The sequence below is a fragment of the Doryrhamphus excisus genome, chromosome 13 (assembly GCF_030265055.1).
Source record: "Doryrhamphus excisus isolate RoL2022-K1 chromosome 13, RoL_Dexc_1.0, whole genome shotgun sequence".
In the NCBI taxonomy this organism is placed as follows: domain Eukaryota; kingdom Metazoa; phylum Chordata; class Actinopteri; order Syngnathiformes; family Syngnathidae; genus Doryrhamphus; species Doryrhamphus excisus.
In genome coordinates, this window is record NC_080478.1 from 7,678,434 (window position 1) to 7,695,306 (window position 16,873).

A 16,873-nucleotide genomic window follows, 5' to 3' on the forward strand; every position below is an offset into this window, starting at 1 on the left:
TTACATTGCTCTGCCAGGCTTTACACCACGAACACTCGACAATGACATAATATTTGCAGAAAATCATTAATAAATGTTAATTAAAAAAATATACTGGATAATTCCTCACAGCACACTAGTGTGCCGCGACACAGTGGTTGAAAACTGCTTTTTTCACTCGTTTGTTATTTCCTCTAAATTGCATTTCAATTTTTATCCACATGGTGTCAGTGTACACCAAAATAAAGTCAACAACATGGCGGTTCAAATTTCACAATGAGTGATTTTCATTCATACAGTATGCACAATCGCGTCCATGTCGACCGTCTTACATACCATAAATGTATATACCCGCATACATGCAAGGCACAAAAAGACCGCCACCAATACATACATGCACACGCAGCGAAACTGAACAGGCTTCTTTGTATCTATATAAACAATGAACAATGGCGTTAAAGACAAGTGAGAAAGCAATATATGATGGAACAGTCACCGGCATTAAGAGAGGTGTGCATGTGACTCAGTGTCATATGGCCCACTTTACATGAAAAGACACTTTCACACAAACGTTTCTTTAGGGTCAACGTGGATGTTCGGCTCTTCCACTTTGGACTCCACCTTATCTCACGCTGTTATACTTGACCTACATCCTTCAGTGGAACAGCCCATTTCAAGACACTTATTCAAGATAATTATTGATAATATATCATGCAGAGGGATGTGTGTGCCTGTCTAATTACGTCTCACACTGAACAGTCTGTTCTTTTTTATTAATTGCTTGAGCCATATTGTACTCAGCTGCCAGGGCGAAGATTATGTGCAGCGCTTTCATCGGGATACTAATACTATGTTGCGTTTTCTCTTCTGTGGTTGTCATCGTCACCTTTGTTTTTTTGTGCTGTTTTTGATGTTTTTTTGACACCATTAACGCTAATATACAATATGCAATAGAAAATTCATACACAAGTTCACTCATGCTGGATTAAATACACTTATTATAGGCTAATACACAATTTAGCAGTACCTATAAAACGCCACTGGGTGTTCATTCATTCATTCATTCATTCATTCATTTTCTACCGCTTATCCTCACGAGGGTCGCGGGGGGTGCTGGAGCCTATCCCAGCTGTCTTCGGGCGAGAGGCGGAGTACACCCTAGACTGGTGGCCAGCCAATCACAGGGCACATATAGACAAACAACCATTCACACTCACATTCATACCTATGGACAATTTGGAGTGGCCAATTAACCTAGCATGTTTTTGGAATGTGGGAGGAAACCGGAGTACCCGGAGAAAACCCACGCATGCACGGGGAGAACATGCAAACTCCACACAGAGATGGCCGAGGGTGGAATTGAACCCTCGTCTCCTAGCTGTGAGGTCTGCGCGCTAACCACTCGACCTTTTACATTTATAAATAAGTTTTTAATTTTTGCAGTGCTTAACTTATTTCTATACTTGTGTGAGTCTATAAAACATTGCCTGTATAATTCATTGTCTGTTTTTTTCCATTGTCTTCATCCATATTGTACTGAGCAGCCAGGTCAGTCACGCATGTATCATTTCACCTGAGTCACATCATACACTTGAACAATTTTTTTGTGCTTTGGGTTTTTTGTATGTTTGTATGTATGCCATACCACCATAGACAAATGTATGTGATGCCAAAAGAGGAAAAAGTGTGATAACAACCATAGAACCAGAAATGCGAGAAAGGAAATGGTCTGACTTCCCTCTCCCCTTGCTGCGTCTTCAGAGAGTGAGTGTTACTTTTTGACTTTTTATTTCCATCTGCGGGGCAGTATCAAAACAATTGTCCCTCAAAGTTTGCCCAAATAGCAAAGCATTCTTCTTCCGGTCGTCTCCGAAAGTCTTCTTCTTCTTTCTCTTTGGGCTTTTCCCTTCAGGGGTCGCTATACAGCAAATCAATCTCCTCCATCCAACCCTGTCTTCTGCATCTGTCTCTCTCACACCAACTACCCTCATGTCCTCCTTCACTGCATCCATAAACCTCCTCTTTGGTCTTCCTCTCCTACCTCCTACCTGGTAGCTCTAAACGCAGCATCCTTCTACCAATATATTCACTATCTCTCCTCTGGACATGTCCCAACCATCTCAGTCTGGCCTCTCTGACTTTATCTCCAAGGCCTCTAACATGTAATGTCCCTCTGATGTACTTGTTCCTGATCCTATCCATCCTGGTCACTCCTAAAATGTCCCAAAGTCTCCAAAAGTATTCCAGCAAAAGCCTTCAACACAACAAGCAGGCATAATATTTAAAAAAAAATATGTAACCATCTATGAAAAAAAAATGTAAACATCATCATCAAACATACTTGTTCATATGACGCGCACAGAGCAATGAACAAATTTGCGTCTGTCTCCTTTCTTCTGCACTGTAATCCCTGAGCTCTGTACATCATGAGGCGTTCAAGCACACTGCTAACTCTAAGTGTTAGGCTTTCAGGCACCATTTCGTAACGCTGTTTTTAATTTTTATTCACTGACACCCATGACAATTTGTGTACCCCGCTTTGAATTCTCCCTTTTACTGCACAAACACACTTCCTGTCCTGTTTTGTTTTCTTGAGAAGGAAATCCAGAGTCCCAGAGATCAAAAAGGCAATGCAAAAATAATCAATTGGCTCTAGAGAGTCTCAAGATCACCATGCAGTAAATTGGCTGTGAATGACGGCTCTATGTGTCTCCTCCTGATACACTTCCTGTTTTTTATAAAAAAAGAAAATAAATAAACCGGCAGTCGAGTTCATTTCTCCAAAGGCCAGAAGAACAAGGCTATTTGGCTTCTTGGGAGAGACGTCAGCTGCTATAATGAACTCACATTTAGGAAGCATGACTCGTTAACATCAATTAAAAGGGAAAGTCTTCAATTGTGCATGTGTGTGTTGGTTGCTGACAGACATCTAAACCGCCAGTTACTTCCTATGCTCTATAATTTACTCCTTCATCTGGTGGCCCTGGTGTGAGCTCAGTCAACTGCCGAGGATAGAATGGATAGCACGTCTTCAAAAACCACAGGAGGAACAGGACATCCTCCTATTTATGTCTGAATTTAAATTTATGGCCTTGTTTATGTTGTTTCTAGGAAGCAGTTGTGTACACACTGGCGTGGTTTGGGGGTGAACGTCATCAAAATTACATTTCCCTTTGGCCGCAAATTAAAATTACAAGGTTAGAAAATGACTCTTTAGAACAGTAATGGGGCCAGCTGAATAACAATGAAAGGAAAAAATGAATTGGACCACCCTACCCTTCATTCTTAACAAAAAACACACACAGGTGCATGTGGCAGAACCTTGGCTCTGTGTGTGTGTTCAAGAAAAAGAAGAATAGGGCCCGGGCCACATTCCAGCCCTACCTCCTAGGGCGAGAGAAGGTATTTAACATTCCAGCGCCTGCATATCAGGCCAGGTGCATACCACAGTACACACATGCACTCTGTTAAGCACACACTTACAACATAAAGTACCATAACTTTGGTAAATATTACCAGTGTAAGCATGTACAATACATATGTGTGCATGCAGTCGCTTCTTGGTGACCGGATCTTTAGAGGACAGCTCAAATATATTCCAAATTTGGCTTTCAAAGCATAATTTCATTAGACTTCAGCTCTGTAAGCATCCAAATGATTAAATCCACAAGTGTAGTTTTTTTTAACGCTTCTCTTTTCTTTAAATTACAACATAACATAACACTGCAAAAAAGGTCAGTCAGGATAATTCATAATGCCGCCTACAGAGAACATACTAACTCCTTATTTCTAAAATCACAAATACTTCAACTTGCTGATATAGTTCATCTTCAAACAGCTAAAATAATGCATAAGGCTAAAAATAACCAATTACCTAAAAATGTCATCCAATACTTCTCTACAAGAGAGGAGAAATATGATCTCAGGGAAGAAGTACATTTGAAACACTTCTATGCTAGGACTACGTTATGCTAGCCATAGCATTTCAGTATGTGGAATCAAACTATGGAATGGATTGAGTAAGGACCTCAAACAATGCACAACGATGAGCCAATTCAAGAAACAATACAAGCAGTTGATGTTTGCTAAATACAAGGATGAAGAGTCTTGAACCAGTCATGATGTGCTATATATATCACTATATTGACACTTACTATGGTACCCATTATGTCATTGGATGCTCATATCACCTGGTACTTCGGTACGAGGCGCATTATTTAAAAAAAAAACAACAAAAAACCTTAAACTGTATTATGGAAAGCAGGAAGTGAACAAATGTAACAGTTACTGATTGTAAAAGTACCAGATGGAGGGGTAGGATTTAATAAGCTTTGCTTCTTCCTACTCCTTTTGGACATGTGGAACTGTGAACTGATTATGGGATGCACTCAATTGTAACCTGATGCATGTTCAACTGAAATAAAACCATTACCATTACCTTTTTGTTCGTCTTTTCTGTGATGCCGTCACAGAAGTAGTACAAAAGTGTGATGATAACCACTGACCCAGAATAAAGTTAAATTGCACATTGTGGAGTGGCCTTTTATTGTGGCCACCCTAAGGTACAACTGTGTTCCAGCACTCTCAGCAAGGGGAGAGGGAAGCCAGACTAATTCCTCTCTCGCTTTTCTGGTTCTATAGCTGTCGTCACAGTTTTCCCTCTTTGGCATCACTGACGTGTGTCATGGTGGCATGGCATACATCAAAACCCAAAGAAAAAGCACTTTTTTGCCCACCATCCACAATTCTTTTGTGAAACATGAACACATATTTCTTTCCCTTTTTGGTACATTATAACACGAGAAAACTAGTTAATATGAGCAAGCTTACAATGCTGTTATTGGGATACACCTCTTTTGTCTATGAAGCCCTCTAAAAAAAAAACCTCTAACAACATTGCAACGTTTGACGATAACATATCTTCCCCTATATTGTTGATTTAAAACACCACCAAAACTTCTTTTCTCAGCGCATCTCATACTTATGCTAGTTCTGTCAACAACACTTACAATGTCCTCTCTCATTCGGCTGGCTGTGTCTTCCAGCACAAGACGTGTGCTCCAGTCCTGCAGGACCACACGTCCAGTTCAGGTAAAAAATGCTGATAGCACAACGAGCAACTTGTTGAGTCTCTGTAGCAAAATTGAGAGCTAGGTATCCACTCTTCCGTCTGAGACTATAGCGATTAGCAAGGCGTCGTGTTAGTAGTAGTGAACTACAATAATGATATGGCTGTAGCTTGGTTAATATACAAGTCAGTTATGTAAATGGAAACTGTTGGCGTTTTTTGTTTTTTTTTTGTGAGGGCTTTAGCGTCAAAATAGGTACAGTAAACCTCGGATATATCGGACTCGGATATATCGGAAATTCGCTCACAACGGACAGATAAAAAAGAACCGATTTTTCTGCCTATTTCGGACAAAATCTCCAGTCCCGTTCCAATGCATTTCCATTAAATTTCCCTCGCATATATCGCATGGCGTAACCGGGCCTAGCTTAATTCACAATTTGTTATTTGTTATGAGTCCAATAAAGTTAAATTCTCATTACCTTACGTCTCTTTTCATTGCCCAGTCCAGGTACATTGGAAACATAGTCAAGGAAGTGCGGATAAAATCCGATTTACGCATATACCGGATATAAATCCGATATATGCGGAAAACGGACATTTTCCGGTATACGCATATAACGGATTTCGCTTATATCGGACAAAACCAGTGGGAACAATTGAATCCGATATATCCGAGGTTTACTGTATTTCCCGTGGTCAGGTAGGTGAGCATTGTGAAGTGCAGCTTTGTCCTGTTAAAAAAAAGCCAGTCATTACCACATAAACGAGAGCCTTCAGTCATAAGCAACATCTCCACACAGCCAGTTGCCGTTTGACACCCCTACACAACCTGAAGCTCCACTGAAGGAAAAAGATCTAATTTGGCATCTCCTTGTCATGCCAGTAACGTCAGAAGTAGTGTATGTTTTTTTTTTTATTATTTAATACATGGATTTCATCTGGTCTCAAGCAGAGGGAGGCTGAGCTATTTATAGCACGCTGGTTGCACGCGGCATGAATGTACAGCAATAGCCTCGTTTTGAAGTTCATACCGTGCTGTGATTGCACGGTGAGTCACACATGACACTGCAGACGGGGGTGGTGTGGATGTGTGGACGTGTGGATGTGCCGCTCGCATTTCCAAACCCTGTTTCATTTACCAGGAGATGCGATGCGCTTTGCAGGTTGGGCGTCCCTGTTGGTTTGCCGAGAATAAAATGGTCGTGTTGAAAAATTTGTGAGGATTCTTGCCTTAAAAATTCAAAGTCATCCAGTTGGTTTGTGTGGCTCAACAACCCCAGAACAAAAGTGCCATTTTGTGGTGTTAATGCGCTGCTTCCCCCCTTTGCACACAAGTTGTTGGTCGCATGCTTATTTGACAGGCACGGGACTCCATGCTTGACAAGCCCTGAATCAAACCGTTACACTCCTTCACCGTTACGCTTCCTTCCTCGATTCTCATATTCCCCGTCGCTTTCCTGAACCCTTTCTTTCCTTCTCATTTGTGCATTTCTTCCTTTTTGCCCAGCCGATTCTTGCCTTCCTCCCACTCCCCCCGCCTCGTCCCACTTCTCACCCCTTTTCATGTTGCGACTTTTCATCAGTGAAGTGCCTTCCTGGCCCAACCACCGCCGCCACCCTACTTCACTCCCTCCGCCATTCAATGAATGGATTCCACATTAGGGATAGAGGAAAAGGGGTGAGTGGAAAAACAGGGCTAACACCATCCTACCGTCCTTTCTTCCTTCCTATCTACCACCCCTTCGGCTGTGGCGCAAATGGTATGTTCCACAGCAAGCACCGCCAAAGTTGAGAGAGCACATTGTTGGTAATCTAGCTTTGCAGGGGTCATTTCCTGACTCGTGCGTCCTGCGTCTACCGTCTCTTGACGCTGGTCCCCACCCTTCCAAGGGTGTCTGTGCTTTGAGCGTTTTGGACAAGAGCTGCCACGCCCACCCACCCCCACCAACAAACACCCGCCTCCCGGTCCCCCTTTGTGTTGGAAAAGCTCCGACATCTGAAAACAATCAAATAATCTGGGCACAATGCATCTCTTCATGGAGGGGTCCTGGCGGTTCCCAGATGAGCCGGAGGATTAGGTTGGAGGAGGCCAATAGGGGAGAGCAAGAGGAGCATGGATGAGGGGGGCCACGTAGCTGAGGAGGAGTGGGGGGCCACTTTTTTTATATAGAAGTGGATGTTTATGTGTTTAGTTTTGGAAGTTTTGCCTATGGAAGCATTCCTTGTTGTGTCACATGTTTCCACACTTTACATGTGATGCTAAGTATTAGAATTAACTTTTTACAGAAATGTCAAGGCTGCATAGTATTACAGCAAAAAATGGCAACAGATGGCCTCATCCCTATTGGAATATTCATTCATTCATTCATTCCTCACGAGGGTCACGGGGGGTGCTGGAGCCTATCCCAGCTGTCTTCGGGCGTAAGGCGGGGTACACCCTAGACTGGTGGCCAGCCAATCACAGGGCACATATAGACAAACAACCATTCACACTCACATTCATACCTATGGACAATTTGGAGTCACCAATTAACCTAGCATGTTTTGGGAATGTGGGAGGAAACCGGAGTACCCGGAGAAAACCCACGCATGCACGGGGAGAACATGCAAACTCCACACAGAGATGCCCGAGGGTGGAATTGAACCCTGGTCTCCTAGCTGTGAGGTCTGTGCGCTAACCCCTAGACCACCGTGCCGCCCCCTATTGGAATATGCAAGGCCATAAAATCTAGTCATTCATTTTCTATGCTGCTTGTCCTCACTAGCGTCACGGGGGAGCCTATCCCAGCTGACTTTGGGCAAGACGCAGTGTACACCCTGGACTGGTCGCCAGCCAATCACAGGGCACATATAGACAAACAACCATTCACACTCACATTCATACCTATGGACAATTTGGAGTCGCCAATTAACCTAGCATGTTTTTGGAATGTGGGAGGAAACCGGAGTACCCGGAGAAAACCCCAACATACAGGGAGAACATGCAAACTCCACACAGAGATGCCCAAGCGGCGATTCAAACCAGGGTCTCCTGACTACATGGATAAAATGCTAACCACACATTCATTCATTCATTTTCTACCGCTTATCCTCATGACGGTTGCGGGGGTTCTGGGGCTTATCCCAGCTGCGGTTGTACACCCTGGACTGGTGACCAGCCAATCACAGGGCACATACAGACAAACAACCATTCACACTCACATTCATACCTATGGACAATATGGAGTTGCCGGTTAACCTAGCATGCATTTGGAATCTAAACCTAATATTTGGAATGTGGGAGTACCCGGAGAAAGCATACGCACACACATGCAAACCCCACACAGAGATGACCGACAGAGAATCAAACCCATATCTTCCATATCTCATGACCATGTGGCCAGCATGCTAACTACTAAGCCACCGTGCAGCTAAAAAAAAAGGCAAGGTCACCGAAAAATTGGAAAAAAACAAAAGGCTGCTAAATTTGGATATGGAAGGTATTGACAGACAGAAGCAACACATCCTGGAAAAGAAAGCTACATCTGAAGCGGCCAAACATTCTGTAAAAAAGGGAAGGAACCTTCTGATATACAGCAGGAGGCCAGTAAAGATCCAAGCAACTCATCCTGTAAGACAACCAGAATGAAAGTCGTATTTGAAGGAGTCATACGGGAAGACTGTGAAGGATAAATGCAATGCACTCTGCAATTTTAAGGAGCTTCCAGAAATGGGAGGCAGTGAAGGATAGTAGTGATGCATTGTGGAAAGGAAGGCTGCACTTGAAGGAGACTTTGAATAGGATAGGAGAGATACATCTTGCAAAAAAAAAGCCTATTCTATTACATCATTTTCACCCAGTTATTCCTTTCCAGCCCCAACACTGGACACATTATTTTTTTAACCAAAAATAAAATCCCATCTGCATCTGCTAATAAGAATGCCACTTTTGAAGAATCCTTGTAATATGGCTCCTTAAAAAATAACAGGAAACTACAGTCATGGAAAAAATTATTAGACCACCCTTGTTTCTTCAGTTTCTTGTTCATTTAATCCCTGGTACAACTAAAGGTACAATTTTGGGAAATAATAATGACAATAATGACATTTAGAATGCTATAGCTATTGATGTAAGAACTTGGGTGACTTTTTATCAAAAGTTTTATCAAAAGTCGATATTACTCGATATTAGGTCGATATTAATCTGTCCAAGCAACCAGAAATGTTTTCCATGACTGGGATATGACATGTTCTGCAAGATAATGGCTATACATCCTGGAAAAGAAGGGTGCAGTTGCAAACACCCGGGTGCAAAGTCCTAAGAGCCTTTGAATTGAGAGACTGTGATGGACAGTAGTAACATACGTATGTATGAAAAATGGAAAAGAAGGTTGCACTTTGAATATGAGAAGTTTTGCAGTATATGCAATGATACTTCATGCAAAATACTTGTCAAAGAAGGACGCGTTTGAAAAGTACCCTCAAATTTGAGCAGTGTTGATATTGAATTCCCCTTCGTGTTGTTCAAATCAAGACGCTCTGTAGACTCTTGTAGGGGGTCTCACTGATGAACAGTGGTCAGAGTTCCCCAGTTTCAATGTTCCACTATCACACAAACATCTGCAAATGCTTGCACGTGACCCCCCCGCCCCCACCCAGATGTTGATCCCCTCCCCATGCTGTTCCTTCTTGTCCCCATGAGAATGGTAAATAGTCATCAGTAACTTCCTTTCCAACATATTCATTTATCCCCTCTATCCTGTGGGGTTGGCCGATGATTACAGGGAAGCCAACTGAAGCCGCCCAAATAAACACCCCTCAGGCAGCACCGGGGTCTGTCCACCTCACCCTAAACACCAGCTTCCACCGGCTAGATCAGGTTTCCATCAAACCCACGCACAAAATGCAAACAATAGGGAGTAGTAACAGAAGCTGAAGCGTTGACAAAGTCGATAAAACAATACTGTCTGTATTTCCCGCATTTGTAATATTAGCTTTAGCGTACCTATGTAGGAAGTTTGTAAAATACAATAGCTCATTTTTTGTGGTATTCAGATTCTCACATAGTTTACATTCTGGCCATTTAAAAGACAAAGACAAGGACAAGTCAAGGACTTTGTAACTGTGTTGACCTTCCATCTGAACTAACATCCTTGATTGCAATCACAAGGGAAACTTAGTGCTCTCATATAACCATCAAATTGAGAGAGAAAAAAAAAGACTGAAATAACTAGCATTCTGAAATCAATGAACATGTACATGTGAGGTTTCATTGCGGCCTAACAGTACAACAGTAAGAACCAGTCAACCATGCCTGGAGGCCCTCTCGCACTTCCTGTTCCTTTACACCTTTACTACTTGCCACCCTACCATTAGGATGCCTCAAAATTGCAGCCTTGTGAGGACAGGCGCTGGCTAATCATAGGTGTAGACTGTTGAGTTTAGGGACTCAGCACCTTTTGTCGAAACCACACCTCTTGGCAAAAGTTCACTGACATTGGGCACTACAAACTGAAATACGGTAGGAACATCCACTGAAACAACAGGAAGTCATGTCCAAAGTTCCAACACAAAGTGTACAAAAATAACATTCCAGTTTTATGTTACTGTGACCCGATGCTGTGATCACTGTTTTTGGAGGCTACCGACGGTGTGGTGGTGGGGGGGGGGGACGTTATTTGCGGCGATCGCCATGGGTTGGTAGAAAGGGTCGCATCCAGGTATACTCAAAGTCGTATAATTATTACACAAATGGTCAATCACTTTCGGGTAATTAGTTGCGAAGTCTCGCCCGTGCTCCTGCAATGATATATTTTCCAACCAGTTTTATTCATTCATTCATTCATTTTCTGCCTATCCCAGCTGTCTTCGGGCAAGAGGCGGGGTACACCCTGGACTGGTGGCCAGCCAATCACAGGGCACATATAGACAAACAACCATTCACACTCACATTCATACCTATGGACAATTTGGAGTCGCCAATTAACCTAGCATGTTTTTGGAATGTGGGAGGAAACCAGAGTACCCGGAGAAAACCCACGCATGCACGGGGAGAACATGCAAACTCCACACAGAGATGCCCGAGGGTGGAATTGAACCCTGGTCTCCTAGCTGTGAGACCAGTTTTATTAAAATTTTCAATTTTTGTGCTTGTCAGTCCCGTAAAGGTGTGTATCAAATTTTGTAGTGATTCGGCTATCACCCTAAACACAGGTATTCAAGGTTTTTCAGTCCACAGACTGAAAAATGAACGGTTCCAAGGGTCAGTTTGATATTTTGTATAGCAACACATGTAAATATGCTAAGATGTTACATACTGTACATATATTTCAAGAACAAAAATACATCTCAGCTTTGTGATATAGGGGAAAAAGAGTGTTATGAGCATGATTTTTGCTGTTGTTTTTTTTTTTACTTTCTAAATATTTCAACTTTCATAGTATTATGAGGTGGCACGGCGGTCTAGTGGTTAGCGTGCAGACCTCACAGCTAGGAGACCAGGGTTCAATTCTCCCCATGCATGCGTGGGTTTTCTCCGGGTACTCCGGTTTCCTCCCACATTCCATGCTAGGTTAATTGACGACTCTAAATTGTCCATAGGTATGAATGTGAGTGTGAATGGTTGTTTGCCTATATGTGCCCTGTGATTGGCTGGCGACCAGTCCAGGGTGTACCCCGCCACTCGCCCAAAGACAGCTGGGATAGGCTTCCTCCGTGACCCTCGTGAGGAAAAAGCGGTAGAAAATGAATGAATGAAAGAATAATATTATGACTTTATTCCCATAATATTCTATTTCCTTGTTAAGTTACATTATTATTATATAGGAGAAAAGTTAGCGTACACAACAAATAACTACAGTCATGTCCTTTTCAGAGTTAATCTTATTAAAGAGGACCTATATTTCAGCCCTTTGTATTGAGTTGTGTACTCCCACACAATACACACGATTACCAGCACAGAAAGCTTTCTAGGTCTTCCAGAATCTGCACCTATTCATCTGTATTTCTTTGGATTTTGTGGACTTCCTGTGAAAATGGTTTGTTTTAATGTATTCCATCCACGGCCCGCCTCCAGGCATGGCCACTCCGCTGTGGTTGGTCACACTGCCCAGTGCCACTAGCTGTGAACGCAACTTTATAATTGGTATAGGAGTCGATAAACAGCATGGGAGTTGATAATAAACGGTGATGTATCTTTTTAAACTGTCCACTTTTTATATATAGAGAGATGTGTTGGATCCTGGATCCTATCTGGATGTTAGAGACTGGACAGTCCAAAGTTTCTCAAGAAAATAGGTTACTTCAAGACGTCTCTCAATGGTAAGTAGCTTCAGCATTTCAGCATCGGTAACATCTAATGTGTTTTGTGGGACTACAAGTGTGTAAAAAACTTGGTTAGAGCCACTAATTGTGGTGGTAAAAGGCTATTAGCAACCACACTCCCTGTGTGCACAGTCTATAATGTTACACAGACAAGCGCTTTTGCTCCATTACTTCAATAAAATGAACACAGTGAGGACACAATTGTTAATAACTGCTTGTTGTTCTTACTCTTCTACATGACCAAGTACTGTTGGAAAGGCGTCGGGCCTCCGCGGGTTTGTCGGTTAGTCCAGCTATTCATAAACCAGTCCAGTGTAAAATGCCATTAACAGATTAAGATTAATTTCTTTTGCTAGTAGAGAATCAGAAACTCCAACCACTTGTACCTGATGGTGGCATTTTTAAGAATTGTAAACAAATGTGGCTTTCCCTTACGAGCCAATGCTATCAATGTAAAAAGAATAAGCAGAGCTTGAGAGAGGGCAGTTAGCTTATCTGGCCTACAGCCACGCCCATATAAGAAAGCTTGCCCCTCTGTGACATCACAAAGGCACAGTTTTACCACGCCTTCTGAAACCGAGCATTTTGAGCCATCTTGAACTTCTTTCAGGGCTCACTTCCAAATGCGCAAACCTCATTATATGAAACTTTGGCATCGTTTAACATGAGAATACAACACTCTAACTACATTTATAGGTCAGAAAAGTGGAAAAAGTGTAATAGGTCCCCTTTAAAGCTTTTCCTACGTCTAGTGTTCTGTCATTTCCATCCAGCTCTCTTTCTCTGTCCTGTAGTAGGTCCTCCTGCTTCCAGAGGTGCAGCCAACAACAACCTCATTAAGTCTATTCTAATTATTTTTGAAGTTGTAACACCAAAAATAGACCTCCATCATTATTGCTACCCACTTACGCATTACTTTCATTATTGATAAAATGTTTGTTATGAACATTGTTTATCATTTTTTCTGTTTTTTTGTTTTTTTTTTTATCAGTGGGTCGAGGTAGATGGTTGTCCCGGGGTGTTCTGTTCAAAGTTTTTCTTACCTGTGTCACCAAAGTGGCTGCTTCATCTTTTAGTAGTTTTTCCATTCATTATTCCATCTACAAAACTCTCCTGTTACCTTAACAACAACAAAAGACAGTTTGTTGTTTTGTTTTGATTTACGGGAAAAAAAGGAACCAAACCAGCAGGGGGCGATAGAACAAACCCACTTTAGTATTCAGACCATAGAACGTCACCTGTAGACCACAGCCATGTTTCAGGGCCAATTCAGTTTTTTTTTCATGATTGGCATATATTACTACTTTGACTATGGCCTTCTTTGTGACAACAGCTCCTTTGTGCACATTATTTTGAAGTCCATACAACAATCATGTTTCATATCAATCTTACACCTGCAGTGTTCTGTGTTCAGGACTCATAAGAATAGGAGCAAAAAAGAACAGAACATAGTACAACACGGTGCAAATTAAAGTGATATTTGTCTCCATGTCACAGTCCTGTGAAGTCTCTCTAATATATATTTTACGTGGCACAAGCCTGCTTTAAAGCCTTGCAGAAGTACAAAGCAAAAGTTCTCACACAACATGCTGTCACTATGACAACCAGGCAGAATCATTTAGCTTGATCTCTTGCCATTCCACACAGCACAGAAATCCAATAACATTTGAGTATTATGCAACCAGGCCGACGATTCAGGCTCAACTGCAAAAGATATTAAATGATTTCAGAAAATAAGGCAATTTGTAGGTCCATACGGGGATTTATGGTGACTTCTATGGTGGTTCTTATTGTGAACAGTAACCATGTGCTTGAGAGGGTATGATGGAAATGGATGGTTTTAGCCGTGAAGAGTAACACACATGCAAGAAATACAGGCAAAATCCCTAAAACATTATTCTCACGTCTTGAGTCAAGTCCCAAGTAAAGCTATGTAAATCCAAGTCAAGGTCAATACAAGACAGGTCGAGTCAAGTCCGAAATCATAGGCTTGAAATTTTCAAGTCTTTGCAAGCCATAAGCACTGTTGAGTGTCTCCCAAATAAAATCTATTACATTTGACAAATATAGTGAATGCATGTTGAATTGCTTTACATTTAAAATGAAATATGACCTGTTTGACAAGACATAGTCACAGAATAAGGGAGACATAGCATTCTTGATGTAGTCAGTGCACAGAAATGTAATCCACACACTCGTTGTTTGTTCTTAAACCTGACTAGGCGTTAATAGATGCAATTCCATGAGGCAGATACAAAGGGAAAATATGTTGTCTTGCTGGAAATGACATAATAACGATCACGGAAGTGGAACACTTTGAATGGGGACACGCTTTACTCAACACATTCACTGAAAATTAAGCATTTTATAGTCCCCAGAAAAAAAGTCTGAGTCAATTCCCAAGTCTTTGTTGTCAAAGTCCAAGTCGGGTTGCAGGTCTCTGATGACATTGTCAAAATTGTTACTCAAGTCAGACTTGAGTCCAAGTTGAGTTACATCTCTGGGGCGTATGATGATTTATTAATTTAAAAGGTTTTTTTTACTTCCACCAAGTGCAAGCATCGGTTATGTTTTTGGTTTGTTCGTATCTGTTTGTGTTTTGTTCAAAATAAATAGAAAAATTTGGAATGGATTTGGATGAAACTTTCAGCAATTGTCGGAAATTGAATATGGAAGAACTGATTACATTTTGGGGGTGATCCAGATCACATCTGTATCCCGGAATTATTTTTTTAACATTGGGAGATAGGACCATTTTGGGCATTTGTGCCTACAAAAAATGGTCCCACAGGACAAATCAGTTTTGACAAAATATGAAAGACTGATCCAAAAAATGTGGGAATATTATTTTGTTGTGACAACAAACTAGAACTCAGACTGAATAAACAGCTCCTCTGCTGGTGGAAACCCAGTAGTGCACTACATTTTGCTTCGGGTGCTTCAACATTCATCCATTACACACAATACAAACTTCTTAATTGTCAATTAATTGATAAGTTGATTATGCCCATCCCTAGTGCAGATACTATGGCATCAACAGGATAGTCCATGCCAAAAATCCACTACAGGTCTACACTTTCTATATGTTTTTAGAGACATTTTTTTTGTTTCTTTCTGCGTTTTCCTGATTACAGAGCCGCCATTCTTTAATTTCTTTCCTATTCTAATGATAGCTCCAACTCATATATATTCTACTTGCTGTATGCTAGTAAAATGCCACATTCCAATTCGTGCAAAAACACATTAAAATGTTACTGTATTTCTATTAGTTTTTGAAAAAGAGTCAGGTAAAAATGATCGGTATCGGCGATTATGTGCCTGTATTTACATGTTATCGGATCGATCACAAAATGTGCAGTATCGTCCACCTCTACACTCTTATATCAATGCGTGATTGAAGGGAAACTTCTTTTGGAAAGAGTGCCGGGACTACTTTCCAGCCAACTCCGGAAAGAAACACTTTTTTGCGATACGTTTATCGTTCAAGCGATGTATTATTTATCAGAATGTTGGGTTCTGTACTATCAAATCACTTGAATGGGCGCGTTAAAGCGTTTAAATCCAACATTTCTTTACTACGCCGCGGAAGGATCTAATTCTCTCCAGCGACGGTCGACACATCCGCCCAGTTTTCCGATGCCCCCCCCCCTCCTCTTCTCTCCCCTCCCCTTGTTGAAAATGGAGTTCGATTAAAGCAGATGTCCGCTAACTTCAGAGTTACAAAAACGGACTGCTTTTTAAATATTTCAAACATCGTCGGTCAACATTTGTGGATTAAAAACAAACGTGGCTTCGCCCCCCCTCCCTTCCTCCCTCCATTCTTCCCTTCCTCCATTTTTCCTATCGCGGACATTACTCGGACACGTTGGCGGAGCGAGGCTGTTTTTTTCTCTCTTTTAACAACAAGGACGCTTTTTCAAGTGTTGTCCCGGCGGCGGACATCAACTTGGCGAATGGATGCTCGACAGCCCGACGCTAATAAGCTGGCAAACATTACAGGCTTTAACATTTTCTGTGTTTTCTGAGGATATAACACGTCTTTTTCACCCGCATCAACCGCCTCGGGGGCTGTGGTTGTTAAAGAAGATGGCTAATTTTGTGTCGGATTTGACTTCCAGGGAGGAGAAATTGTCATTCCTCTTAGCGATCGGCGGCTAAGGCTAGCAACACTTTTTTTTAACGTCCTCGTATTGTCTCTTTTTAAACCTCGCACCCTACCACATATGATACCAAACTAAACTAAACAAGGCTTGTTTGTACATGTGAAGGAAAATGGTGAATTTTGTGCTATTTTGCAATGCGCCGTCGATGCTATTGCTAGGACTCGGATCTCCGTGAGGAAGAAAATGAGTGAAGATTCAACAAATCCAAACAACGAGTGAGTATTAATCACCCCGAAAACTCATCATATTTGACGTCAGCATGCAGAAAATCATACCTTTGTGACCCCGCGATGCTTGCAATTTGCTGCGATGTTTGGTAAAAAAAATCCCACTATTAACATGTGTGTATTTGTCAATT

General features: G+C 41.8%; 1 protein-coding gene across 1 annotated transcript in view; it reads left to right on the forward strand.

Moving 5' to 3' along the window:
• Positions 1-16,009: 16,009 nt before the first annotated feature.
• The window catches only part of spred1 (sprouty related EVH1 domain containing 1), a 39,823-nt gene continuing 38,959 nt past the window's right edge, over positions 16,010-16,873 (forward strand). Inside the window, exon 1 of the mRNA XM_058091542.1 lies at positions 16,010-16,730. Coding sequence (XP_057947525.1) covers positions 16,699-16,730 — 32 coding nt within the window. The 5' untranslated portion in view covers positions 16,010-16,698. The remainder of the gene's footprint in view (positions 16,731-16,873) is intronic.